The sequence below is a fragment of the Protobothrops mucrosquamatus genome, unplaced genomic scaffold (assembly GCF_001527695.2).
Source record: "Protobothrops mucrosquamatus isolate PMUCROS unplaced genomic scaffold, P.Mucros_1.0 scaffold779, whole genome shotgun sequence".
Lineage (NCBI taxonomy): Eukaryota > Metazoa > Chordata > Lepidosauria > Squamata > Viperidae > Protobothrops > Protobothrops mucrosquamatus.
Genome location: NW_015387047.1, coordinates 394,730 through 421,472, shown reverse-complemented (window position 1 = coordinate 421,472; position 26,743 = coordinate 394,730). Strand labels below are relative to the sequence as shown.

Sequence of the window (26,743 nt, the reverse complement as noted above, 5' to 3'; positions counted from 1 at the left end):
CCCTTAGGAGGCAATACTCGTGCTACAGGTATGCTACTTCAGTACAAAATACCAGGATCAGATGAATTCAAACAGATTAAATTTACTGCTGGTGAAGATTTCAATTCCAATAAAAAGCTAGCAGCTACCTGGCTAGCAGCAATGCATAAGGTAACTAAAGCAATTGTTAATTAAATTATGCCTTAAACGCCTATAGGAGTACTTTTAGATAAACCTAATCCACTGTTCAGTTATCAGCATCCAAAATGCCAATAGGAAATTGGCAAGAAACATGGTGTTAGCAATGGTCTCTTCTACCGGGAGAATCCACTGAAGTTCAGAGTCAGGATGGCAGGTATGCCATTGTAATCAAAACCACATCTTTTAAAAGAGTGATGTTTAGCTACCACAGACTATTAGTTAAATACTAAGTTGAGGTAGTCTTTGACTTATGACAGCAACAGAGACCAGAATTTCCATTGTTAATAATGTGGTCATACAACATGACTGCATCATTTAGGCTGGCAGTGTTTGCCATCCTGTTTGCCATTGTTAACCCAATCCCATGGTAATTAGGCACTTCTACTGTAGCTGCTGTAAAATGTCGCAATATCCTCCCACAGTCATGTGATCACATTTTTGGCATTTTGCAACTGCTTTGCCTTTGTGGCTAGTTGCAGTGCCTTGCAGTCATCTGACCATGATTTGCAATCTTTTTTTATCTGTTTAACTGCTGCTGTTTAGCTTAATGGCTTGCAAAAAAATGTAAAAAGATGGGTCTAGTCTCGACCTACAACTGCAGTGACTAAGATTGAAATTTTGGTTCCAATTATGGTAATAAGTTGAGGACTATCTGTATCATGGCATAAACCAACATAAATGTTTGTGTACAGATTTTCATATAAAGAGAATCATATTTATTTATCTTATGAAATTCTACAAAATTTTCCATGTGCCATTTGATGAATCAGAATCTTAACATTTAGCATATCTTGCTTTGTGTTTTTCTTCTATTATAACAATTTGAATGCATTCAGAAATAATTGAGCCCCAGTGCTAAATTGCATGTGCAATTCCAGTAGCTTCAGACAATGACAATTCATATGTTATTCTTCCTTTTTTGTCATCTTACAGGCAGCAAAACTTCTTTATGAATCTCGGGAACAATAGGGAATATTTTGGAATTGAGGGGAAAAGATTTGCTCTAAAAATAAGCTTACTACTTGCTATTTACACATGGTATAGGGATTTTCCCTTCCTCCTTTCCTACGTTAAATGTGGTTCATCATGTGAGCACTGGCCAATTATAATGTGAGTATTTGGACCTATAAGTATTCACTTATTTAGTGTGCAATATGTATACAGTTTATTAATGCTTTAAATAGACCACTGCAAGTCTGCATCTACAACTTTATTTTGTTAAATCTTATCTGCACTTAATATGTAAAATGAAGTGTGACCTGCACTATTGCTAAATATATAGCACAACTTTTATAATGCAAATTATGTAATTCACTTAAAACCAATCCTCACTGTTCCAGAAAAAAGTTCTTCAGAAATGTAGATCTCAGGTTTTTCCCCCCAGATAGCCAAATGATCTATCAAATCCACCTTAGGTATTATTTTATATAGAATCTCCCTGTCTTCTGGTGAGGGGTTTGTATCATGAGATTAAAGGTTTTTTTTGTTGTAAAATTAAGATTTACCAAATACTACAAATAGTGCTGTATAAATTGGCCTTTTTGAATGAAACTGTCAGCAAAATTGTTTTTGAGATTTTATAGACATGTTTTGTGATAATTTGAGATTTGGCTAATAAAATCTTATTAAATACTACGTAAGCTTGTCTGATGTAGCACTACTGAGAATTCATTTAAGTAATATGTAGATTGGTGTTGTCAATTTGAACTTGATATGAAATCAAGTATTTTGTAATTGTTTTTGATGTATTTTTAAATTGATTGATAGCCGCCCTGAGTCCGCAAGGAGAAGGGCGGGATATAAATTCGATAAATAAATAAATAAATAAATAAATAAAGTACAAATTAAGCAGGAAAACTGTAAAAGTTAAATACAAATACAGAAAGTTTCTAAAGAATTCTGTTTGAAGACTTGATTTAGCACATTATTCTTAAGGACATTCAGAGAATATATAACAGCATAACGCATGTAAGATGTGTTGTATGAAAATTTCATAAATGACTTTCAGAAAAATCATACATGTTAAAAACAAACACCCAAAATGTCAACAATATCTTAGTAGTAGTTTATTGTGCACACTGGATTAGCAGTGTATTGCAGGCTTTTAACTTTTAATTTCATTTAGCAAATATTCTTTTACAATACCCTTTCACTTCTCATCACACAATATATACAATTGATGCTAAACAATAATAAAAGCAAGTCACAGCACTGCATGAATGGTTATAAATTATGCACAATGTATAATGAATAAAGCCAATTGGTCTAGAATTTACTGGCAAAAAAACAAGCATGGTTACAACATAATGGGAAGTTCAAAATAGACTTCTGTATATAAAACCATGTACAATTAGTATTCCAGTGAAGTGCTTCTTCGCTTGAAAGTAGATACTGGGTTTATTGCATATCTCACCCTGGTAAGCAGGGTCACTAGAATCACAGATACTATTTCAGTCCAAAAAGTATACCATCTCTCCTTTCTCAGCCTCAGTCTATTGAACCAACATATCTTTTTATTCAACCTTTTAATCACCTTCCTACTTTCACAAATAAAATTTAAATGTCCTTAAAGTAAATCATCTAGCTTTTATAACCTACCTCTTACCATTTCCAACTATTGCACTTTTCTTTCATAAGACATACAAGTTCCTTAAATCAGGATTGTCAAGGAAATAGAAGTCAGGATGTGTTTGAGGAATGGTAATAGAATATTGTGAAGATAAATTTGTACTGTAAGCAGAATATCAAGCAGAAACATCAAGTGAAGGAACAAGTGCAGTTTTTAGAAGTGTGCAAAATCTATTCAGCATAAATGCTTCTCTGTTGTGTCAGAAACACCTTTTATATCAGAAGATTGTTCATTACTCTCAACTTGTCAACTCTTACAAGATCTTTAAGGATTTACACATTAAAATCAACATTCAATTGAATATTTTAATTGTAATGTTCTTGACATAACAGGGCAGCTACAGTGAACTATGACAGAGTAGACAGCATATCTGCATTTTACAAAGGTTTTAACATCTAGCACTTTTAATTCAATTGGCAAAAAATACTGTAGACCGTTTGAGTACCTCTCTCAATGATTGGCATATTAATATGGAGCAGACCTCACTTACAAACTGCAGATCGAAAATCTCAAATGCTGTCTATCATATTAAACAAGAGCACCATTTAAAACAAGAATAGCTTTAATTTGTGGTGAAATGTAATTGCAAATGTCTCCAGTGTATACTTTCCATCTTTCAGTTCCCAGGAAAAAATATTGACAAATCAAGTGATTCAGGCAAGTGTTCGCTGTCTTGGTTTTATCCTTGGGTATAACTGCAATAACATGAAATTGGAAGTAAACTTTAAAGTGCAAAAGAATGATGAACATGTAAGGACAAAGCTGTAATATTTCTAGAAATTCTGAAGCATTATAAAAAAATGGGTATGAGGAGATGAAAAATACTTCTTGGCTTTTTTATAGAAATAAAATCACTTGTTACTATAGTATACTATACTATACTGTATATCTTGGTTTGCTTAAAGTAATGCGAAGAGATATAGCTAGTACATCATAAATTTATTGACTTTTACTTTGGAATGTTTCAAATGCCACTATAAGTTACTAATATCTAAGGAATGCTGTTCTTGTCAGCTTTGCCTGATATCAGAAGAAACAGTGAAGAGTGCAGTGAAATAAAGTTATGGGTTCTGGCTTTTGTACAGAAAGCACAAATTTTCATTAAAAAGAAGGGAGGGGGAGCCAAGATATAGAATACCCATTTTCCCATGTGAAACTTATATTCATAGTCATTTTCTGGATTTAAAGTGCAATCAGTATTAGCATTTTTTACTTCTAATCATTTCTCCAAACTCCTGAAAATAATCAGTTATCTACTTGCAACTTAGATATTCAAGTGATCATCAGTGAATTCACATAAACTCTGTACCCATGCAGAGCTCTGATCAAAACCTTTGAAAGCTTTAATAAACTTTGGCATGAGTCTTTCTCCCACAAACATCTGCATATATATGCATAATTCTTGCTAATTGCTTTTTTCTAGGATCACCACAGAAATTTCTGGAGCAAACCATGGGCCTTATCTTTCTTTTCTTTTTGCTCTGCCATATTATGACAGCTGACATGTTTTTCAAGCCCTTTGTCAGGGACAAAAAAAACCCTCCCTTTTGAGTGGCCGAACAACTTATAAACAAAAAAGCCATCTGCAGCTAAATCTGCAAAGTAGCCTGAGAACCATCAATCACCAATTTTGACACAGTTATATCTAGAACTAACAGAAAGAAGGAATGAGTTTTGAGGAAAATGGTTTAGTTACTAGTTAAGAATCTATGGTCATCAACACAAACTTCCAAAGTGTAATTGTTGGATGAGAGGACCTATTGTATCAGATGTGATCAAAAAAGCCTGGCAATGTTTACAGAAGTCTACTACAAGCAGTTCTTGACTTATGACTGGTTTCTTAGTGACCTCTCCAGGGTACTTACACTCTGAATCTGATGTGTGTGTGTGTCACATGGCTGCATTTTGGGCACTAGGCAAGTGGCCATTTGCAGTGCCTCATGGTCATGTGACTGCATTTTATTATGGGTTTTGCCAAAACCCAGCATTTATTTCTAGGTTTTGGCAAAACTGGCCCCTAGCATACAATTGGTTCACTTAACACCTTGCAAAAAAGGTTCTGATGCTCTTAGCATCTTCTTTAGTAACTAATGTAAAGAAAGAATAAAATACAGTGTGCATGAGATTACTGCATGGATATATTACTATTCTGATTATTTAAAAGCAAAAACTCCTGAGATTGGGGAGAACTACATAGTTCACAGAAACCATGAAAGTTTCCTTCCACTGACAAGGATTCTCTAGCCCTTCATATGGATTACTCTTACACTATGGTAATTGCACATGTAATTATTTTCTAATGGTAGGCTTTATGATAACTATTTCAAGCTATTAGAAGGTGAAGCAAAATATATTATAAAGCTGTAGATTACTCATCGGTGTTAATGGTTTCTAATGTGGTTATTCCTTTTCAAAATAAATACCATAATTTGTAATGGCTTTGGTATGAACAATTGTATATTCAGCCTGGGCACTATGTCACAACTTAGGATAAAATATGTATCATACTTACCCCCAAGAGATTTTTAGGCACATAGCCTTCCTTCTCATTGAGCCGAGCCCACCACCAGTCTGTCTCATTGTCATCTTTGCGTCGCAAAATTGTAAGTGCATCTCCTTCATGAAATGACAACTCATCGTTGTTCTGAGCTTCATAATCCCACAGGGCATAAACTATGCCTTTGTTCATGACTCCTAACTTCTCCTGTACACCTGTTAACAAATGTTTTAACAAAAAATGAACAATTTGAAATTAGAAACTGTATACTTTCAATTATGAAATTAAAATTTAATCATAATTTATATAATATATAAAATATAAAATCCCTTGCTTCTGGCCAGTAGGAACAAAAATGTAAAGTTTGCATAATTATAACCTATCCCTACTTCACTGCTTCATCAGTAAAAATAGCAGCAGCATTATTTATTCATTTATTTGATTTTATGAAATCCCCAACTCCAATGGACTCTGGGTGGTGTATAAACTCCAACTGACTCTGGGCAGTAAAAAATAAAACAATAAAAATCATTTTTAAAAATTGATATCTTGTTTCCTTTGGCCCTCAAGAAGAGGAAGTTTAATGTAGGGGACCTGGAACGCAACCACTCTGCTGAAATATCCGAATTGTGCAGAAATGGAGACAAGCATTCTTTCAGATATTTACATCCTATTCCATATTTGAAGCAGCTGTAATTTCCAGGTGATCTTCAAGCACAGCCCCATGATTACATTGCAATAATCCATTTGTGAGATGATCATGGCATGAATAACTATCAGAAGGGCCTGCCATGTAAGGAAGGAGCACAGTGGGCACACAAGATAGACCTGTGCAAAAGCCCTGGCCAGAGCTGCCACCTGCTACTTGAACAGTATTTATAATTTCAGAAGGACCCTAAGTTGAACGGAGAAATGCAGCTCCAGCCAATATCAATAATGGTCACTATGTCTTATCAGGATTGAATGAAGTCTATTCTCCCCCTTCCAGACCTGATCAGCTTCCAGAAACTGAGTACACTGATAGCTTCAACTATGCATCTCAAAGTTGAGATGTAGAGCTAAGTAATACTGAACCCCAAAATGGCAGATGCTCTTATCCAGTGGCTTTATGTAGATGTTAAACAGGAAGGGAGGGAAAAGCATCCCCACATGTGAAGGGCTAAAATATGATCTCTCTCCATCAATACCCACTGGAACCCCTGCAGTTGGTCCAGAAGGATACTGTGATTGATAGTATCAAAAATTGCTAAGAAATCAAGAGCACTTGTTGAGTAACAGGCAAAAAAAGGGGGAAAAAAGGCAAGCTTATGCGCATGCAACTCCATTTGTGCAAGCAGTGGGCGCACACATTTGTGCAGAACCATCCTGTCTTTCCCCCTCCCGCCATCTCCACTGGTCCACAGAGGTGGAAAGGTTGGGGACCGCTGCTCTAAAGAACCCACCTCTTCCCTTACTACTTGGTATGATTAGTGCATATTTGTATTATATAGTGCAAATATTTTGGTGCCCAGAGAAGAAATTCCTATTGATTGGAGAAGTAAATTCCAATGATCTTTCTTTGATGCAGTTGTTTCTAACCCAGATAAGTCTTAAAAATACAGCCCAGTGATGAGAGCAAAAAAGTAAATGTCTCCTAAAATCAGATCTCATCAGATCTCATTTCTAATAAAAAGACTATATTTCCTATTTCTTAACAGCCAAACTCCCTCAAAGATAGAAATGAATATGGGAAAATAATATATCCATCTGCTTTATAATCTCTCCATTCTCATTTAAGCCCTCTCACATACTGACATAATACTTGCATACAAACATTTTCTTTGAGAGAATTTAGTCCTGTCTATCCACTGGCCATACTATGTAAAGGTGATATTTTAAAGTGGCAGGTACCTGAAATCTTAAACAAAAGTCAAAGTACTGCGCAAAGGAAGAGGAACTATTATTCCTACCAACTGTTACAGCGACCAATCTAAACAAAAGCTTTCTTCATCTGTCAATATTGTGGGGGTTGTACTGCACTCTTAACATCTGAAGGGCACAGATTGGGACAGATGGCAAGTGAACTTAGGTTTTTCATCTCTCCATTTACACAATCAAATTCAGATAAGAAAGAGTACTGTTCATGAAAATTTATGTCTATGTGCGCAAATATTCAAAATAAATAATTTTTGTAATAATGTAAATACTAATATAGATCTTGAAATGAGCTGAGAAGATACATTATTAAGTTACGAATCTTCAAATTCTACAGGGAAACATGAAACCTACCATATAGGAACTGGGAACACTGAATATATCCTTCTTCCATCTCCTCACATTTATCTGCTGCAGTTTCTATATCACTTATAGTTGAAGCAAAAATTGCTGCTCCAGATTCAACAAGTAATTTACAGAGATGAACACTGTTGCAACTGGCAGCACAATGCAAAGGAGTCCTGAAACAAAGAAGGTATTGGAAAATCAGTATAAATAAAGGAAATAAAGGATATAAATATATATGCTAAGATGAAACCAACTAGCATCTGGCTGCTAGTTTTTCTTCTCCAATTGTTAGAAGGGTTATTAATATAACATATTAATACCATACCATCCATCACTGTCTGCTGCATTAACGTTGACCCCAAAATCCAACAAAAATTTAACTATGTGGTGATGGCCAGCACAAACTGCATTGTGCAGGGGGGTGATTCCTTCATCATTAGGTTTGCTGGGATCATCCACCTAGGGAAAAAAACAGGCATGACTACATGAAACATACATTTGTTTATTTATTAAACAAAGCCTGATGAATTTGATCCTATTTCCAAGCTTACCTCATATATGATCCTTTGCACTAGATCAAATTCTCCCTCTAGTGAGGCATCCAATAGCAGGGCCAAGGGATTGAACTTTACCCGCAAGGCATGACCAGTTCTCTCTGAGTCTGGTTTCTTCAGGTTGGTCCTTTTCGTCTGAACAACATTGTGAGAGTTATCTTTAAATTACTTTATTGTGATAATATTCAATTTATCGAAATCCTAATTTTATGTGTTTATTACATTTATATATCATTACATATATTAAATGTATATATCTTGCTATCTCATTCTTCATTATTAAATTTATATACCGCTCAACTCACTATCTCATTATCTATGAGCTAATTAAGATTCAATTTTCATTTCTAATTTGCCAGAGGCTAGAAATGAACATGAGGAAGAACAAATATAAGATGTATTCCAACTTGATCTTTACCTTCTTTTAAGTATGTATAAATACTTAAATATTCTCTCAATACAATTGAAAATCTACTTGGGCTATTCTAGGATGTTAATCTTCAACCACTACAGAGAGACTCAGCTTTTTATTACATTTCTCTCTCTCTCCTGCTTAAAAATGTGTTGTTATTGGTATGACCCACTTTTGTTGGCTATGACTGGATTGTGGAACATAAACCCACAACAGAAAGTTTTGAAGTATGGCCTCTAATTTATGATTCATAAAAGACAGATACAGCTCATCAGCGAACTGTTAGACTTCCTGTCAATTTATTTAAGGATGCCGAAATAGGAATATTGTTAAGCTGTAGCAAGCCAACATTATTTGACTGATGAAATATCCTTTCAGCCTTCCAAGTCACATGTTAAGTCACCACTGGAGAAGTTTGCTATAGAAAGGACATAACGGCATTAACAAATTAAAAACACACTTATTAAAAATATGTTTGTTTTGCTGTAACTTACCACAGGAAGCAGAGGTGCAGGAGGAAGAACAGGTAGCACCTGCACTTCTTCATCATCTGGGGATCTGCCCATGGGTATTGGACTAGGAGGCCGCTCAACAGGAGGAGCCACAGCAGGGTTGTTGTTGTTATCATCCTCAGTTGTCTCAGGAATTTGATTTATAGTTTCTACACTGATCAACTCCTCAGTTGCAGGAGAAGGTAGTTCATTATCGTTAGCATCTGATGAAGGCTCATCAGAAAGAGGAACTGTAGAAGGTACTGAAACTGGATCCTCAATATTGCCATTAGTGTTCATATTTCCATTGTCAACATCTGCCAAGGTACCGATGAAATCTTGTGAGTTACTTGGCTCATAAAAAGGGGCACTTTCTATTCCTCCCGCCAAGGTATTAAAGCGCTGGTATAAGAGTTTTTGAATATTTGGTCCACTGGGGCCCTCTGGCTCTGTGATAGAACTTCGCTTCTTCAAAGGCCTGGGAGCATTGGCAAGTTTCCTGCGAAGAGCTTCAAGATCAGCATCACTTTGGTAACGAAGGGGTGAATGAACAATAGGAGTGAGCTTTGTTGGACTGAGAGGACGAGGAATGTTTTCTACATTACTGTTATCACCAGAGGATGGAGTGACTTCCTGCTCTTGGTCTTTTTCACTCATATCATTTGGTGCTTGAGACTGTGATGTACTGGCAGGCAAAGATCCTTGAAGGAAGGGAAGTGGTGAAGGAGATGTTGAGCCAGACTGTACAACAGGTTTCCCATAGACTGAGAAGAAAAGGTAAGAGAGGGACAGTTAAAAGTAAAATAGAATTATATATAATTTTAAATGAAAAAAATCAAAATTACTTATGCCAGTGGTTGACTTTGTAATATTTCCTAATACACATATATAACTCTCCAATCCCTTCTACAATCTTCAGAAATTGAAGTATCCTGAAGAGAAAGAAATTATAAGGCCAAACATGTCTGATTATTTCCCATGTTTGATTTATTTTAGCCCCCTGCAACAGGCACATAAACAGAGATAAGACATATTTTAAACAGGAATCACAACAAATAATCACACCAAAGGTTAAGTGCTTTTTAGAAGTGTGAATGAGAGAAATTAAAAAGTTAATCATTTCTTTTCTCCCCTTGAGGGTCAAGATACATTTTAATCCTAGTTCTATTATCATTCTAGATCTTCCTTTTTATCCTCTTTTAAACTAAACTAAGTCTCACCAAGGCTTTTTATATATACAGAGACATTAAAATGTCTTTTTATTTCATATATTCATACACTGAAATGAGAACAAACTCCAGTTCCTACTAGCACTAATAGAGCCAGTCTAGTGGTTAAGGCAGGGGTCTTCAAACTTGGCCCTTTTATGACTTGTGGACTTCAACTCCCAGAATTCCTCAGCCAGGCACGCTGGCTAAGGAATTCTGGGAGTTGAAGTCCACAAGTCATAAAAGGGCCAACTTTGAAGACCCCTGGGTTAAGACACCAAGCTCGAAAGCAGGAGACTGAGTTCTAGTCCCACCTCAGGCATGAAAGCCAGCTGGGTGACTTTCTCTCTCAGCCAAATTCACCTCACACAGTTGTGTGGATATGTTTGCCGCTTTGAGTTATTTGTAAAAATAATAAAGGTGAGATACAAATAAATAAATTTAAAAATGTTACTTAGTTTGGAAATGTCTACAAGAAAACAATCAAGCTCAGAGAGAACCAAGGACCCCACTATATACAGACATACAGGCATATCTTCTTATCTCTTTTTGATATACATCTCAGAATCACTGTTCACAATTATTAAACTGTTAAACAAACCAAGTCTGATTCTTAAAGGGTTGCAACTTCTAAAGCATAGCCAGAAAAAGTAGCATAAAATTATTCTACCTGCTTTAACTGACTTATTTAGCGTACTATACACAGCTTGTTGATAGTTCTTTGGTGGAGTTGCTTGCTGCAGATAGACTGAATATATGGAACTTGAATTCACAGTTTGAGGCCCTTTCCTAGGAGACTGGGGTCTTGAACCTTTTTCAGCTAAGAAAGGCCTAATGGCCACTGTTAAAGGGAGATCAGGCCTGCTATCACCGCCTGGAAATAATGGTGCATTAGAAGGTTGGTATGTTGGACTTGGAGGCACAGATATCCTCTGCTGTATCTGCTGTGAAGAACCTGGTTGGTGAATGCCACTTGTGGGTGGTAAAGGAATAGGTCTTTGCCGGTTCACTGCTGTAGAACTAGGCCTTGGCAGGCTGCCATCTTTTCGTCTTTCCAAGGAATTAGTGGAACCTGGTCCTGAAGGAACAGAGCTTGGATAGGTCCCATAGTTTTGAGGCAATTGTTTATTTACACCAGGAATAGTTGGTGGCATTTTGCCCACATCAAGACTCTAGGAAAAAAACGTTTTAAAAGGCTGGTTAGACTGCTCTATTCCACACTGAAAACTAGGTAACTGAAATATAAATCTAATGACAAGATGCATAAAATTTTGCCAAGGAGCTCCATAGTATAACATTTTAACAAATGAGTTGTATAGAGATTCTGTACCAAGTTGTACAAGCAATGAAATTTTTAATATTATGTGAAGCAAAAGGGAGGGAGAGAGGGAGAGAGGCAGGGAGGGGAAGGAAGGAAGGAAGGAAGGAAGGAAGGAAGGAAGGAAGGAAGGAAGGAAGGAAGGAAGGAAGGAAGGAAGGAAGGAAGGAAGGAAAAACCCACCAGTTTATCAGTACTTCCTAATCCTGAAGATGACAAAGGTTGACTGGATATAGTTCCTTGTTTTAAACTTGCATCCATGTTTGATTCCTTCCAGTCTGTATTAGAGAGTTGTGGTGGTTTTACCACAGCAGTTTGTTTAAGTGCAGGCCACGTTCCATCATTAGCTTGAAAGAAAGAAAAATGTTTCATTAAAGATATGCTTGTGGAATAAATCAAATAGATCTAGAAAAAAATTACATTAAGGAAATAAAAGTAATAAAAGAGAAGTAAAAAAACAGGTGTACTTTTAATTCTAAAGGTTCATTATTTATGCATTGTTCTATTCCATACCATGATCAAATTACAAGAGGCTATAAACATTATCATGTCAAAATAACTACTTATTTAAAATGGCTACATTCAGAAGACACAGTTTCTGAAGCATATTAATAGCTGATAAAAAAGCAATTCTATCATAATCAGCTATACATGTTGAAATTCTCTCCTATGGTCATTTCTTGAAAGGGGCAAAATAGTTAATGCATTTATAATCAGTGGTTTTGCCCAATGAATTGTGCCATTTTGCTTGCTTAAGAGTGCAATTTAAATAAGGCCATGACATTAATTCTAGAGTTAGAAATTACTTAAAACAGAATTATCAAAATATTTAATGGCATTAAAATGTCTAAGCATATTAAGTTCATTAAGAATTTTTGCCTTAAATTTGTACCTATTTTTAGTTTGATAGGCCAAAAGCAGGGCTCCCCAATTTTTTTAATCATGATTTTGTGCTGAGAAAAGAAAAGAAATTCCGTTCATGGAATCTAAATTGAATCTAATAAAATAGTAATTGCAAGAATTTTTAAAGAAGAATTTCCCCAAAATGTAATTAATTACATGTAGTACAATACTCATGTAGGAATAGCAAGTCATGGTATAGTCCAGTGGTGGCGAACCTATGGCACGCGCGCTGTTGCTCCAGTTCTAGGCCTTCAGCTGGGTTTTATAAAACCTTTTTGCTTTAGGCCTCTGCTGCCGTGTGCAAAAAAAAAAAAAAAAGGTTCAGTCAATTTCAACTTCTCGCGGAAAAAAAAAGATCTTGCAAAGTTGGCATTGATTGATTGAACTTTTTAGTCCCACCCAGTCTGCCGTTACCACGGCAGCCACGCCCACCCAATTGGCCATGCCCACCCAATTGGCCACACTCAGCCAATGGGCCACACCCATCCGGCACTCGACGATGCATAAGTGGGTTTTGGGTTGCAGTTTGGGCACTCAGTCTCTAAAAGGTTCGCCATCACTGGTATAGTCAAATATAAAAGACTCTCCTTTTTAATTGTAAATGTTTAGGAGAGGATTTCAACAACTAATAGCATGTGTAGAATTGTGTAGGCTATCTGTTCCAAATAACCCTTTAATATCCCTTAATTTAGTACTATTATTAAGTAATGTTAATTAACTTGAATTTAAGTTGATTCATATAATTTTTCTGGTTCATTGTTACAAATTACAGTTGTGAATTGGTCCTTTGTCAGTCTTAGGATGTTATTAGAAGAGCCATGAAGGCCCAGCTCTTCACTCAGACCTTTGGGGAAGGAGAGAATGAGACCTCTTGCTTCGTTCCATCTGTCTGTCACACTTGCCATGTTTAACTTCTATCTTTATCTTTTATCAGTTTTACTGTAATGTCTTTGATTGTTGTGAGTGCCCGAATCAGCATCATGCAAGTTTAATAACTTATTATATTACTAAGGAGAAAAAAGACTGATTGTGCAAAGAAGCAGAAGAAACAGTAGATCCTTATACTCAGCTTGTGCAAGACCATGAGCATACACACACATATTGAAGGGTATGTTTGGGGTAAACATTCTATTCTAAAAATAAGCAACTCCCATATTCACCGTTGCTCACAAACTTATTCATGTTACTGTACATGAATTCCAGGAAAACATTCTGCTGAAAATGAAACTTAGAATATACCATTCTGTGTCTTAATTTAACTTATTTAAATTAAAGCTGCAAAAAGCCACACTTTTTAGTTAATAAATGAGAATGTAGCATTACTGCAGAGAAATTCTATACCATTAAAATATGTATTTTCTTATAGTTTTGATAATCTGACAATAACTACATTTCTTTCCCATACACATCCACAAGCATGATTTTCAATTGTCGTTAAATATCCATTTTGTGATCCTCTACTCAATCACCCAATGTTTATATTATCAATTACTAAATAATCTTATTTTAATTAAATATCTTCTCAGAAATATAAACCTTTCAAGAAGCTGACTAGAATGCAAAAAATGGAATAACAATATTAAAATTTATATTAGAATTTTAAATGTTATAGATTTATCTTTAAATTTAGCATGCTGAAAAGTAATCAGTTGAGAATAAAATGACTTGATTTTTGATTGGAGAGTTAAAATCATTGAAGAATATATTTGGTTTAAATATATTATGGTTTGTAAAACATACATTTCCAAAACTGATTAGTTTTGTTTCTTGGATACCATGTAGAGCTGTATTCAGGTCTGACATCAAGGTCTGATATTGTCCATGACCACCTATTACCATCATCTAGTAGTACAAAGAATCAGAAGATCAACTTTCTCTAACTACTCAACCCCCCCACCCCACCATTACAACAACAATCACATTGACTTCATGCCTGCTTGCCTAATATGAGGAAATGTTGTGGTTTTTAAATCATAGCTGAAGCAGCAGCCAAAATATGTTCCATATTTAAAGAACTTTTTTCACATGTAAAAAAATCTCACGTAGGATTATAAGCCACCTTGAAATCAATTTCTGGAAGCAAATACTGTATATGAATGTATATTAATAAATATAAATACATTATGCTGACAAGATTGCTTTAATTTAGACACATATCTTAAAAAAGTGACCTCAAATCTATAGTTTAAAATCTGTCTTGGAAAGTTTCATAGTCAATTTAATATCAGAATATATATTAAAATATAGAATAGAGATAAGGCAGAATTCTGGCTTGTGGAGTCTGTGTTGTTTTTTTTACTAAAATTCCAAGACCTATTAGCAAAACACAAGAGCAGAATACCTACTGCAAAAAATGACTGAATGTTAAAAGATGAATCGAGTCAGTTATTTCTGCATTCTATAAGCTGCAGAGCATAATATCCAATATATTCAAATACAAGCTGTATACTGGTGTAGTTCTAGGTTTTACTTTAATTATATGAAAAAAATTAAAGTAATAGTCATGAGAATTTTTTCCTCATTTTCATAATGTCAAACTTGACTCCATAGTTGCCTGCACCTGCCTTCCGCTTGCAGTTTGCCAGTGACAGGAGGAGGGTGGTGAATTCCCAAGGGAAGGGGGTGGAATGCACGAGAGCCTTCTGCTGCCAGCAAGACGTTATCCGCCAAGGTCAACTTATGAAGAATGTTTGAGTGGCACAGACAGTTTTCCCCAAAACAAAAGAACTGAACTCAATTGGTAAACTATGAACTGTGAGTGGCCTGGAGGGGAAAAAGAGGTTTTACCTATGTGGGCATTTGCGGGAAACTCCCAGAACTGACTTTGCTTCTGCTGTGCCTAGATGGATTTTTCAATAAAGCTACACTCTTGGTCATCCTAAAGAGCCTGTTATGTGTCAATGGGACGACTGACACATAACAGGCGAGACATATGCACATAGTCACACAGAATAAACCTAAGACAATGCAGTTTCAAAGCCTCTTCAGTTTGAAAAATAGTTTGCCCTATTGGTGCCCAGTTATGTGGCAACAGATGGCCAACCTCAAAAAATTAAAACTTGGTTATTACTAGATTAGAAGACACCATCAGAAATTCTAACGGTTATAACTAGATTAAGAAGTTGAGAAAATATCCTAGAAGACAGTGACAGAGCCCTTTTGCACTGCTTCCAAAAACCCTCAAATTTTATTTGAAAACTTTATTTTTCTTTGCCCTTTGTTATGGGTGACCTGCTTTCTGAAACTACCAATGGAATTCATAACTGAGATCAAGAATGGAAGTATGAACTTTCTTTTATTCCTGATTTAATTATTTTTAAGAAAAGAAATCACCAAACTATTCTAGTTAGAAAGGCATCTAGGGTTTACAAAAAGATTAGTTTAAAACATTCCTAAAATTATATCATTTGTTTAGCTTGAACACAGCAGAGAATATAAGTAAAGGTAGGATGAACAATGCATGTCTATGGAGATCTCAATCATCCAGGTCTCAAAAGTGCTTTTTCAAAAGGCAACTGGACTGTTTTTTCCTTGAGGAAGAAGAACAAAACATTTTGTTTCCTTCTTCCTCAAGGAAAAAACAGTCCAGTTGCCTTTTGAAAAAGCATTTTTTGGGATGAACAACACATGCATTCATGTTTCTTTGGAAACAGAGAGTACCCCCAGTATTTTGAAAGTTGAATCACAGTTAATGTTAACAAGCTATTCTGTTTCTTCTAGATATATAAAGAGAGTATTAAAATTTGCTAATCACTGAAATGTCTGAATCATTCTCTTTTCTTTCCTCCTCCCAAAAACTCATATACACATTTATCTAAAATACACAGGTGGATATTACAAAACCATAACATGTATCTGTATATACAACTTCACATATCCATATTAAAATTAGAATTTCTTAATTTGTCAATAATTTACAAATTCACAATGCAAAATTTTAGAACAAATAGGTGCTGAGTGAATATTGTGTGTAGCAGATGGAAGAGGTAAGAGAATACAATACAATTATAATGTTTAAATCAGAAATCTTCCATAGTCCTGGAGTTTGTCTACCATACCTATAGTTTGTATAGTAAATAACTAGATATACTCACAAATAAAAAGAAGAGAAAGAACAGGTTATGGATAAAAATTCAAAAATAAATGATAAATGATAGGTAAAAAGAAAAAAACCAATCCCACCCCAGAAATTACAGGAACAAAAATGTGACATTTGATATATTCTGAATAAACCTGTTTTATATACTTAGTATATAATCTTTTCAGAAATTGTTTTTGATTTACTGGAGAAAAAAAGTTAATTTTCAAAAAAAGCTTATGCATAAATATAGACATGACTTAACAGCAATCTTACTGTTTTTGAAAAAATATTCATGTCATAACTTTTTTATTCTATGCTTCTTGCAATTAACTTTTCATAGCAGAATTGCATAATACTGCACATCTAGAAAATCCATAGAGATACCAAATAGAAATACAAGACAGAGATATTTATCTCAAGATTATTAAAATCAAAGAAAGTTGCAGGGGCCATTTTGTTTTATTTTAATATTTTATCCCACGAGATAGAGGGCCATCTCAAAGAAATACTCCTTTATCATCTCCCTCTGCACAAAACAAGTAGAATCAATAAGAGCTACTTACCAGATTTGGACCTTCCATGAGTTGTGCTAGTAGTAATTGTGAGGGACTGTGGTTTTACTGGGTCAAGTGGTACAGCATAGTTGTTGGAGCTAGGAACCTGAATGTATGGCCCAACTGCTGCAACTCTGCCTGAAGCATTCAATGACGACTGTGGGGAGGATGTTCCATTTATTCGATTTAACTAGAAAAATAACAAACCAAAAGGTGGGTTAATATGCATTTTTAAAAATAAACAAAAGCTAGAATTGCTTCACTGAAGCTCAAAAGTAATTAGTGCCATCTACTCCACTTCCTTCATCTCACTCTTATTGGACATTTTAAGAGATAGCATGTTTTTTAGAATGATTTTATGATAAAGGCAGGCACATCTTTATAATTTCTATTTCTTACTATTAATGCTTTCAATTCTGGAAACCTTAAATCATTCAATATAAAAAGAATGATCACACATTATCTCAGATATAATCCATTTTCTTCCATTTGCAAGTTTGAAGAAACTGTAGCCTTTCATATGTTACAAAAGCACACCTGACAGATTTCTCTCATGATTGCCACAACAACCGATGGCTCCGCAAATTGTGGTTCAGCAAGATATATCTCATGGGTGTCAAACTCGATTACGTCACGTGACGTATCATAACATTTTTTGCCTTTGTGGAGTGGAGGTGGGAGTGGCCTGCGCGTGATACATCCGGCCTGCGGGCCGCCAGTTTGACACCCCTGATAGAGATGGTCAGAGGCTTCTCGCTCACATTCTACCGGTTTTAAGCAAGAAGGATGTGGCTAGAAATATTAATAGATAGCTGATAGGAAAATCAAGAGAGGAGGAGAAGATCATTTCTCCTTTGGCAAGATGGGTGGCAAGTACGTTTAATAAAAAAGTAAATACAATTTCTATTTTACTGTTCTAATTATAAGAGCGTTCTGTGCAAAGAATTAGTATTTTTCAGATTACAGAGCATTCTCTCTAAGTTGTCATGTATTTAATAGTATTGCAACTATTGCAATCTTTTATGTAATACTGAAAATAAACACCAGATTTGCCAGCGTATATAACACATTTTAATCACACATGTGTGTGGTACGAATAGATATTTTAAAAAGTTATACATTTCTCACTAACTTAAGAGTATGTCCAGATACTAGAATGCTACAGCTGCATAAAAATGGTATTTCATTGGGCTTTACAGAATTCACTGAAATGTGGCCCTTTTAATAGTTTATCTTACAGGGATGTTTTCTTTTTGACGTGCCTCAACTTTTTTCTTGTACAGGCGCTCGCGTAGCTCATTGATTCGTTTGTCCATCATAGCCACTTCCATGTTACGTTTGTTCAAAAGTTCTTTCTGTTGCTGAAGTTTAGTATTCTGTTCTTGATTAAGCCTGTTGCGAATCTATTTTTTAAAAAATAATAATAATTATCATTCAAAGTTGACCCACATTTATTCACAGATCTTTAATGTGAAAAGAATTAAGATCCAGCAGACAAGATCTAAACATGCATGTATGAAATTTGTTTCATTTTTTTAAAAAAATGAAATGACAGTAGTTCGTGTGTATCTCAGAAATTTCTGAAACTCAGTGGTTTGGTAAGAGACTGTTGTTTAAGACACCCAAACCTAAACCTTCTTTTTCAGGAACTGAGAGAAAAGTAAGGGGATCTCATTCATTTAAAGTGTATCTATGCAAGCAGATAAAATCCCATCAGGTGGTCTGCCCACTGCAGACCAATCTTTGCAGAGCTAGAAATCTATATGTCTGATGTACAAAGACCAAAAATAATCTATATATGATCATGTGTGGTTTTAAGCTAGTCAGACAAAGTCAGAATACTACCCAAATTGTGTGAGCTAATATCAAGAAGCTCATTCTATATCTATTGTCCTACTGCTGCTGTTCAGCTCATTTCAAAGTGAGCAGAAAAGTGCTGGAGTGTAATTTCCCATCTTATTCTCTGCTTATTTTTGATCCGAACATATTGAGGAGCAGAAAGGCATGTTATAACAGGGTTTAAAGTAATTTTAGACTACAGTCTCCTTTTCCCCTAATTTGAAGACCTGTGGTTTCTCCAGAAAAGCAATTTGTAGCAAGCATACAGTGCACATTTTCCTATATATATTAAACTTATATCCTTGTGTTTCACTTACGATTTTAGATGAAAAGCCCCAGTTGGCCTTTAAATGATATGCTGGGGAACACATTCTGAAAATAAGTGGAGCTAACTAATAGGTTTCCTAATATGCTGTCCCTCACACGTGGAGAAAAAAACCTAATTTAACAGCCTTTTCTGGAAAGCAAAGACAGATGAGATCATCTAAATTTCAGGAAGAGGCAGTGCCCAATCAACAGGGCAGGCACTGTGACATAGAAGCACACCTTTTCATTTCTGCAGGATAACAGTTTCATAGAAGGGACCTGAATGTGCCCATCCTATTATATCTAGTGGAATGGGAGAAACTATCAGAGATACAAGTAGTCCTCCGGTTATGCCCACTCATTCAAGAACCATTCAAAGTTATGTCAGTGCTGAATGAGGGGGTCTTAAGACCGGTTCTCAGAATTGTGGTCATTGCAGTGTCTCTGGGGTCATGTGATTGTGACTTGGATGCCTGGCAACTGGCTTGCAATTGCAACGGTTGCAGTATTCCATCCCACATGATTCCATTTGTGACCTTCCAAACTAGTTTCCCACAAGCGAAGTCAATGGGGAAGCCGGCGGGAGTCTGCAAATCATTCCCAGCACTTTTTCTCACGATCTCACTCTGTAGAGGCCACTCACAGCACTCACCTGCCCACCTGTAGCTCTCACCCACCAGCCTCCTTGCCTGGAACTCCTCCTGCCTCTCCCCATGTTGCAGCTACATGATGTCCTTGCTTAATTAGTCAAGCGGTCTTGGGGGTAGAATGGCAATCAAGACTGTCATTACACTTTATGACGAAATTGTTTAGTGATGGAAATTCTGGCCCCAATTGTTGTCATAACTCAAATATTATCTGTAGGAGTTACCCAATAAATGTGTATGGCTGAACTATTAGTGCAACATAGTGATGGGTCCTGTTCAACTCTGATAGATTCTCTATTTTTGTTTTATTTTGTTATAGAGAAATGACCAAAGGAGCTAGAAAAAAGGCTACACTTCTGCTAATAATTATTTACCTGTAGCTCTTGATATAATTTTTTTAATTCTATAGCTGCAGGTCCTGTCATCTGTCCATTGTAAGACTGGAACCCATTCAATTTCCCTTTTCTTAGGTCTTCTAATTGTTGAGTAAGCTGGTCCACTTTTAATACTGCAGCTTGTAATTCTTGTTGCTTCTCCTGGAACATGGTGCTGATATGTTCAATTTCAGTAGCTACAATTAAAATAAAAACAAAAGAAGCAAATATCAATGAGCATCAGAAATTACATGCAACACTTTAGAATTATATGCTTGCAATCGTTGCATTTTATGAGGGGTCTTTAGTGGTCTCTGAGCTTGGTTGTTTTCTTGTAGTTTCTTGCAGACTAGCACTGATGGTGTTACCTAGTTTGGGTAATGAAACATCTGCAAGAAAACAACCAAGCTCAAAGAGCACCAAGGACCCCTCATATCAACCCAGATCTACAAATATCATCCTTTATTGGTTTGCATTATATCTCTATGAGCAAAATAAGAATGAGCAATGTAGAAACTGTGATCTGACAGAAGTTCATTATGGTATTCTCATGCCGTAAGTTTTCTGATCCCTAAATACACAAATAGTCCAATTTATTTCTGTTCCCTACGCTCAGGACTTATAAGCATTAAGGGACAAATGTGAGAAGCTAAGAATATTGACATGAAAACTTAAACCCTAAATTGTACAGTCCAGCTCTATGTTCAAAGCGTAGGATGCTCACTATGCCACAACCATCCTATAAATGTCATAAACAAACAAGCCTGCATTTATACTTAAGGACTTAAGAAAATCAGTGTATGCATTTGTAAATATGTTTGAAAGAAATAGTATTAAGAGATTCTCTAAAAACAGTAAAAATTGAAAATATTAATACTGAATAACTCTTCTGATTTGAATATGATTGATCATGTGCTTTCCTTTTTGAATAAGCATGGTATGTAAATCTGTAATGTATCAGAATTATATTTATTTAACTTACTGTATTTAAAACATTTGTAAAGATACCTATCTTAAAATCGGACTATGTCCCCTCCCACTATGACCTCAGCCTATCTCAGCACCTGGGGGGAAGAGCCAAGTCTTGGGTGCCTTCTGGAAGATTAAAAGGGTGGGAGACTGTCGGACCTCCATCATGGTGAGCTATATGCAAACTAGATCATTACAGCTCACATAATAGGCCATATTTTTTTTTTAAAAAAATCCTGGCTTACTAAAATATATAAATGCCTTGCATTGCTCAGATAATTCATACCAAGTTTAACAGTTTTAACTACACATGAACTTTTATATTTCATTCTTAATCTAGTGTGTGGTCACAACGTGCTAAAAAATAAGGTGAACTTGGCTATCTTCTGATACAGCAGTTGTTCTCTCTATCATGAAAAATGGAGGGGGGGTGGAAAATAAAAGTGTAATAGCAGAAATGGCTTCCATATTCAAAATGGCTCAGATGATTGCTTTTCCATATTTGAAGTACCCACAGTAGTTTGACAGGTATCTTGGTATGTGACTATATCTAAATCAAATACTGAATTTAAAAAGTCAAGTAACAAGCATTACAGAAATGGAGAGAAATTACTCATACACAAATTGCCATTCATAATTTTGCTGTAGTCCACCTGCCCCCTCATGGCACGGATTTTTTTCAGCTTGGTTTCTTGGGTCTCTACTCGTTCTTTAAGTTTCTGAAGCTTTTCACTCTCAGACACAGACTGTTGCTGACGGCGTTCCTGTTGCTTGAGATAACGCAAACGTTGTTCCTATCAAAACAAGTACAACATGTAATCATGCTGTCTTATTTTTAGAAAAATATTACCAGTCTCTTAGTATTAAAATCATGCTGAGACAGCCAGTCTTTAAATTAGTTAACAGCTTTCTTGCCTGTTGATCTTTTTCCTTTTGAGTCTAGAAACAAATAATAACTCCCTGTCAAACCTGTAAGAAGATCAAACCTCATATACACTTTAAGAATTGGAGTGAACTATTCATTCCAACATAGTTGCAAGTTTCCTGTAATGGGTACTTCCTGCTACTCGAACATGCTTCCTTCCACTGAAAAACTGGTCCCAACACTCCATTACACAACTTCCTAAAGGAAACAGTGACTATCATAGGATTACAAACATATAAAGATAAGGAGATCTGAAGCAAGATAAATATCACTTCTTTAGAATCACAGACTATAAACTGAACAAATGCAGGAAATGCTTCCTTTTTTTCTCATAGCACTTTTTTGTTATCACACAAAACAAAAACTAAAATTCATTTCTGTCCTCTAATTCAGCACATATTTTCAGTAACATATGCTAAAATACTGCAATATGAAAGTATATATCAATTATGTTACAATTGGGAGGGGTTTTTGGAATTTTAATACATAAAATACAGCCCTGTTCAGACAAATAGCCTATACCGTGAACAATTTTTACATATCAATTATGTTCACTTATTTACTCCTTTTCTGAACTAAATATGCCATAATCTTTGCTCACTGAGGATTCATTACAGTACCTTCATAATATAGGTTGTTCTTTCCGCACCAGAACTGAACATGCTATTCATGTCTAGCTGTACTGTAAGCATGTTTAAAACCATATACTACTGGTAATTATATATTTTTACTTTTTTTAATTAATCTGAAATCAATTGGTGCAATTTATTTATGATTCCAAAAGATGGAGAGTAGAATCTCATATCTCTCTATTCTTATAATCCCTATTCATATATCTCTCTATTCCAAAACCTTTGGAAACTCTTATCATTCTTGACATTCACAGAGCACTCCATGCTTAATTTAAAAGCATCTATACTAAATTTGTTGAGCTCAAATAAACAGATGAAACTGAGCCAGCCAAAAGAAAAAAGAGAAAGTTATTCTCAGAGATCAAATAAATAATCTGGGCAGTTTAAGCCATACTACCACCAAAGAACTATTGATAAAACAAAACAAAAACTAGCTATAAAATGTCTGTTGTGTTTCAACTGCTGCCTTATAAAATATCCTGGCCATTTTTACTGCATTGGTGCACTTATCACCAATTATGCTACCTTCACTAAGAATCCAATTCACTTTTATTTCAAGAGTATAATATAAGGTCAGTTGCATATGTTCGCTTGTAGCAGCATTTTAAGCAAGGAAAAATGAATTGCAGCAATTCTTGATTACATCATTTTCTATATTGCTCCGATTTAAAAAATCTTCTAGAGAGTATATTTTCAAAGTCTGATAGAAGTTTACCTTGGCAACCAACATTTGCTGCTGATTTTCAATTTGCTGTTGCTGCCTAGCAGCCATATCCTGAAGTTCTGACAGTGTGAGTTCAACACGTGGATTTCCAACCTATAAAGGAAAAAAAGATCAATTGTAAAAAAAGGAAGAGCACTAGAGACCTAATAACACAATTTCAGTGGAAATAAATTAAAAGCAAGCTATAATTTATTACTTGATCTCAAGACAAAACAGAACTCAAAAATGACAAATATACATTACATATGAAATATGTTTGAAAATTTAGCTTCCTGAAACCAAATATATATTTTACATACCTAACATATCAAGGTTTAGCAAAAAGTAGACAATCAACTATAAAAAACACGAAAACCAGTAACATACTAAAAAAAATCTTAGAAAAATCCTAAAAAGAAAACCCCAAAATTTAAAAAACCCAATAATAAATATTTAAACATTTCACATCCTGTATATATTGTACATCAGATGCTGCACATAAATTATTGGTTTACAAAAAATCTGGGTGTTATTAAAACTCTCAGGTCTGTTTGTAACTTTTAAATAGTCCAACTGTGCATCATTGCACAAACCTTTTTGAAGTACCTCAAATCTGATAACTTAAAACATATGCAAAATCTGAGACCCATTACTCCCGTGTAACTGAAATTTCAAAGATCTTCACATCATCTGTATTTGCAAAGTTGTAGCCACTGCAGTGTCACCATGGTTAGCCGCAGTCATGCGACTGTGATTTCCAAAGCTCCCTGCAAGCTTCCCACAAGCAAAGTCAATAGGGAAGCCAGCAGGAAGTTGGAAGTCACTCCCACTCCCATTGCTTTTTTGTCCACATGCTTTGTCATTCTGTTTCATTGTTTATATAATGAAATATATCTGAAAGGATGACCTAATGGTTCATAGTTCTGTTATAACACTAACAGAAAAATAACAAAAATGATACTACTACTCTATGGCTGTAAAATATGAAATCTGCACCAAACAAAAATATATTGCTTCATTTTTTTATTAGTGGAAAACGCTAATTTTTAAAAGATAAATAAATTACACATTTACTAAGTAAATATTTCTGTTTTTACAATTTCATGTAGAATATATTTTCTCTTTTCATAAAGCAGAAGACTCAGCTAGCCTGGTCTACTTACCAAACAAAATTATCTGACATTAATATGGTATCATAATTAATGAATGCACATGTTTTTTCATTACCTTATTTTATTTTTCACAGTTGAACAGTATCACTAGAACTATTTTACCATCAAATAATTGTGCATAATAAAACAATGTAGCTTTCAATTACTGAAAGAAAGTCATCAGAAGAATGCATCATAATCCTAATGGCTTAAATATTACAACATTTGATAAAGCATATCAAAATCCATGAATCTGAACTACACTAAATCAAAAAATACAAAAAGGCTGAGGGAAATAAAAACACTAGCCAGTAAAAAGAAAGTTACTTCTGTCCAGATCTATTGAGCCATGGCCTGAACTCTTTCAGTAAGGTGTTTTTGCACAGACACCTTAAGAAAAAGTTTACTTTATGACTAGGATATAGTTCCAACTCAACTTCTTCTCATACAAAAATCAGTAAGACATTAAAGAAAATCTAATTTAGATTTTTCCCAAAATATTACAGTTAAGTGCATACATTCCATAATACTGAAGGGCTAAAAATAACTGAAATATCTCCAAAATATAGCATTTCACCTTCTATCCACACCGGTATCAGCAAATAATGACAATAACCTTTTACACACAAATATACTTTCTACATATTTAGACAAATCTTTACCATCAATGACTATTCTGAAGTGGTATATGAACAAAACAGAAATAACAACAACAAAGGTTTAAACCTGTAGCATTATGCTTGGCTGTTTCCTTTCTCCATGAGAAAAAGAAGGTTGTAGAAGAACAAGACACTCAGCTTCAGAGCTGCAAATTTTGAAGATCAGAACCAGAATGTTTGGCCCATCAAAGTAGGGCAGCTAAGTCTTTGAAAATTAAATAACTTCATAATAAATTTGTTCTCGTGTAATACAAGTTTTCCTGAAAAAGATTCAAGCTTTTAATTCTAATTCTTTTTAATTCAGTTACAATTCAGATAAAATGGCTGAAAAATATCTCAAATTCTCCTAATCCAAAATCCTCTATTTAGAAACAAAGCTCAAAGAAAACAATAGTAAACATTTCTAATCCTGTTAAAGTCTGAGAGCTCAAATAACTAAATATTGTACTCATACTACTTATATAGTTGTTCTCTGAATGACATCATTTATTTTTCAAAACAAACCTGAGCCTATCACATGTAAGACACACTTGTGGCACTCTGACAATAATATAATAATAATGCATTTCCAACGTTCAGAAAAGGCTTTCTACGTAGATAACTACTCCCACACATTCCAAAAAATCATTTTGAGCTTCACTTTCTAACAAACTATTGGCTTCTTTTTATTAAGTGAGAAATGTCTTAAAATAGAACTGGTCCAAATATAATTCTGACCATACTAACCTCTATAAAAACATAATATTTATACTTCAACTTCTTACATCTGAGGAATCTTTTAGAGCAAAGTATCATCTACTGGAAACATAGCCAGTGAAATCTCACTTTATTTTTAGTTCTATCATATCCCAGTGACAAAGATGTGGAAATAAAATGATATATCATAATTAAAATAATTATGTTATTCAACAAAAGTGCCCGCATGCTTTATTATCTTCATTTATTTAAAAATGATCAGCTGATATACACTTAGCTCCCAAAGATAAGTTTCTATGCGCACCAGTATTAAAAACAGCAATCTTAAAAAAACAGTGAAACAGAAATATGAGAAATATACAGTTCCCTGGCATGTGATCATGCTTATCAACCTGTAATCTTCATATTTTTTGTCACTGCAGCAGTATATGAAGAAATACATGTGCCAAATAAGTTGCAGACTGGAAACTTGAAGATAAGTGTTTTCATATCTGTTTAAAATCTGTTATATAGATATGTAAAACAATCCATGTATGGAATAGTTTATTTATTTATTATTTATTTATTTAATTTAATTTATATGCCGCCCTTCTCCCAGCGGGACTCAGGGCGGCGCACAACATATTTAAAACCAAAGTATATATACAATCCCCCCCTTAAAACCGAATTAAACCAAATTTTAAAGTTGTGTCTTCCAAATTCCTAAAAAACCCAGTATAAAATCCACCCTAGGTCAGGTCCGCTTGCTGAAAG

At 34.9% G+C, this 26,743-nt stretch overlaps 2 protein-coding genes across 3 annotated transcripts in view; one reads left to right on the top strand and one right to left on the bottom strand.

The window, feature by feature from the left end:
- Nucleotides 1–7: 7 nt before the first annotated feature.
- Nucleotides 8–1,815, top strand: ZFYVE21 (zinc finger FYVE-type containing 21; the record flags this gene model as incomplete). The annotated part of the gene is given in 2 exon segments (XM_015818706.1): nucleotides 8–150; nucleotides 1,114–1,815. Coding segments are annotated over 2 exon segments (179 nt in total), but the record flags the coding sequence as incomplete, so codon positions are not given.
- A 407-nt stretch (nucleotides 1,816–2,222) lies between these two features.
- PPP1R13B (protein phosphatase 1 regulatory subunit 13B) overlaps nucleotides 2,223–26,743 on the bottom strand; it is a 60,916-nt gene continuing 36,395 nt past the window's right edge. The window contains exons 1-14 of one of the 2 annotated variants that reach the window (XM_015818704.1): nucleotides 25,362–25,374; nucleotides 23,497–23,598; nucleotides 21,844–22,018; nucleotides 20,256–20,452; nucleotides 18,328–18,492; nucleotides 17,099–17,279; nucleotides 11,735–11,898; nucleotides 10,904–11,405; nucleotides 9,029–9,789; nucleotides 8,120–8,257; nucleotides 7,894–8,027; nucleotides 7,575–7,741; nucleotides 5,322–5,521; nucleotides 2,223–3,504 (exon numbers count right to left, since the gene is read on the bottom strand). In XM_015818704.1, the coding sequence (XP_015674190.1) occupies nucleotides 3,463–3,504; nucleotides 5,322–5,521; nucleotides 7,575–7,741; nucleotides 7,894–8,027; nucleotides 8,120–8,257; nucleotides 9,029–9,789; nucleotides 10,904–11,405; nucleotides 11,735–11,898; nucleotides 17,099–17,279; nucleotides 18,328–18,492; nucleotides 20,256–20,452; nucleotides 21,844–22,018; nucleotides 23,497–23,598; nucleotides 25,362–25,370 (2,937 nt within the window). In that variant the 5' untranslated portion in view covers nucleotides 25,371–25,374 and the 3' untranslated portion in view covers nucleotides 2,223–3,462. Of the gene's footprint in view, nucleotides 3,505–5,321; nucleotides 5,522–7,574; nucleotides 7,742–7,893; nucleotides 8,028–8,119; nucleotides 8,258–9,028; nucleotides 9,790–10,903; nucleotides 11,406–11,734; nucleotides 11,899–17,098; nucleotides 17,280–18,327; nucleotides 18,493–20,255; nucleotides 20,453–21,843; nucleotides 22,019–23,496; nucleotides 23,599–25,361; nucleotides 25,375–26,743 lie in introns of those variants that run through there. The other variant, XM_015818703.1, reaches the window with a different exon arrangement.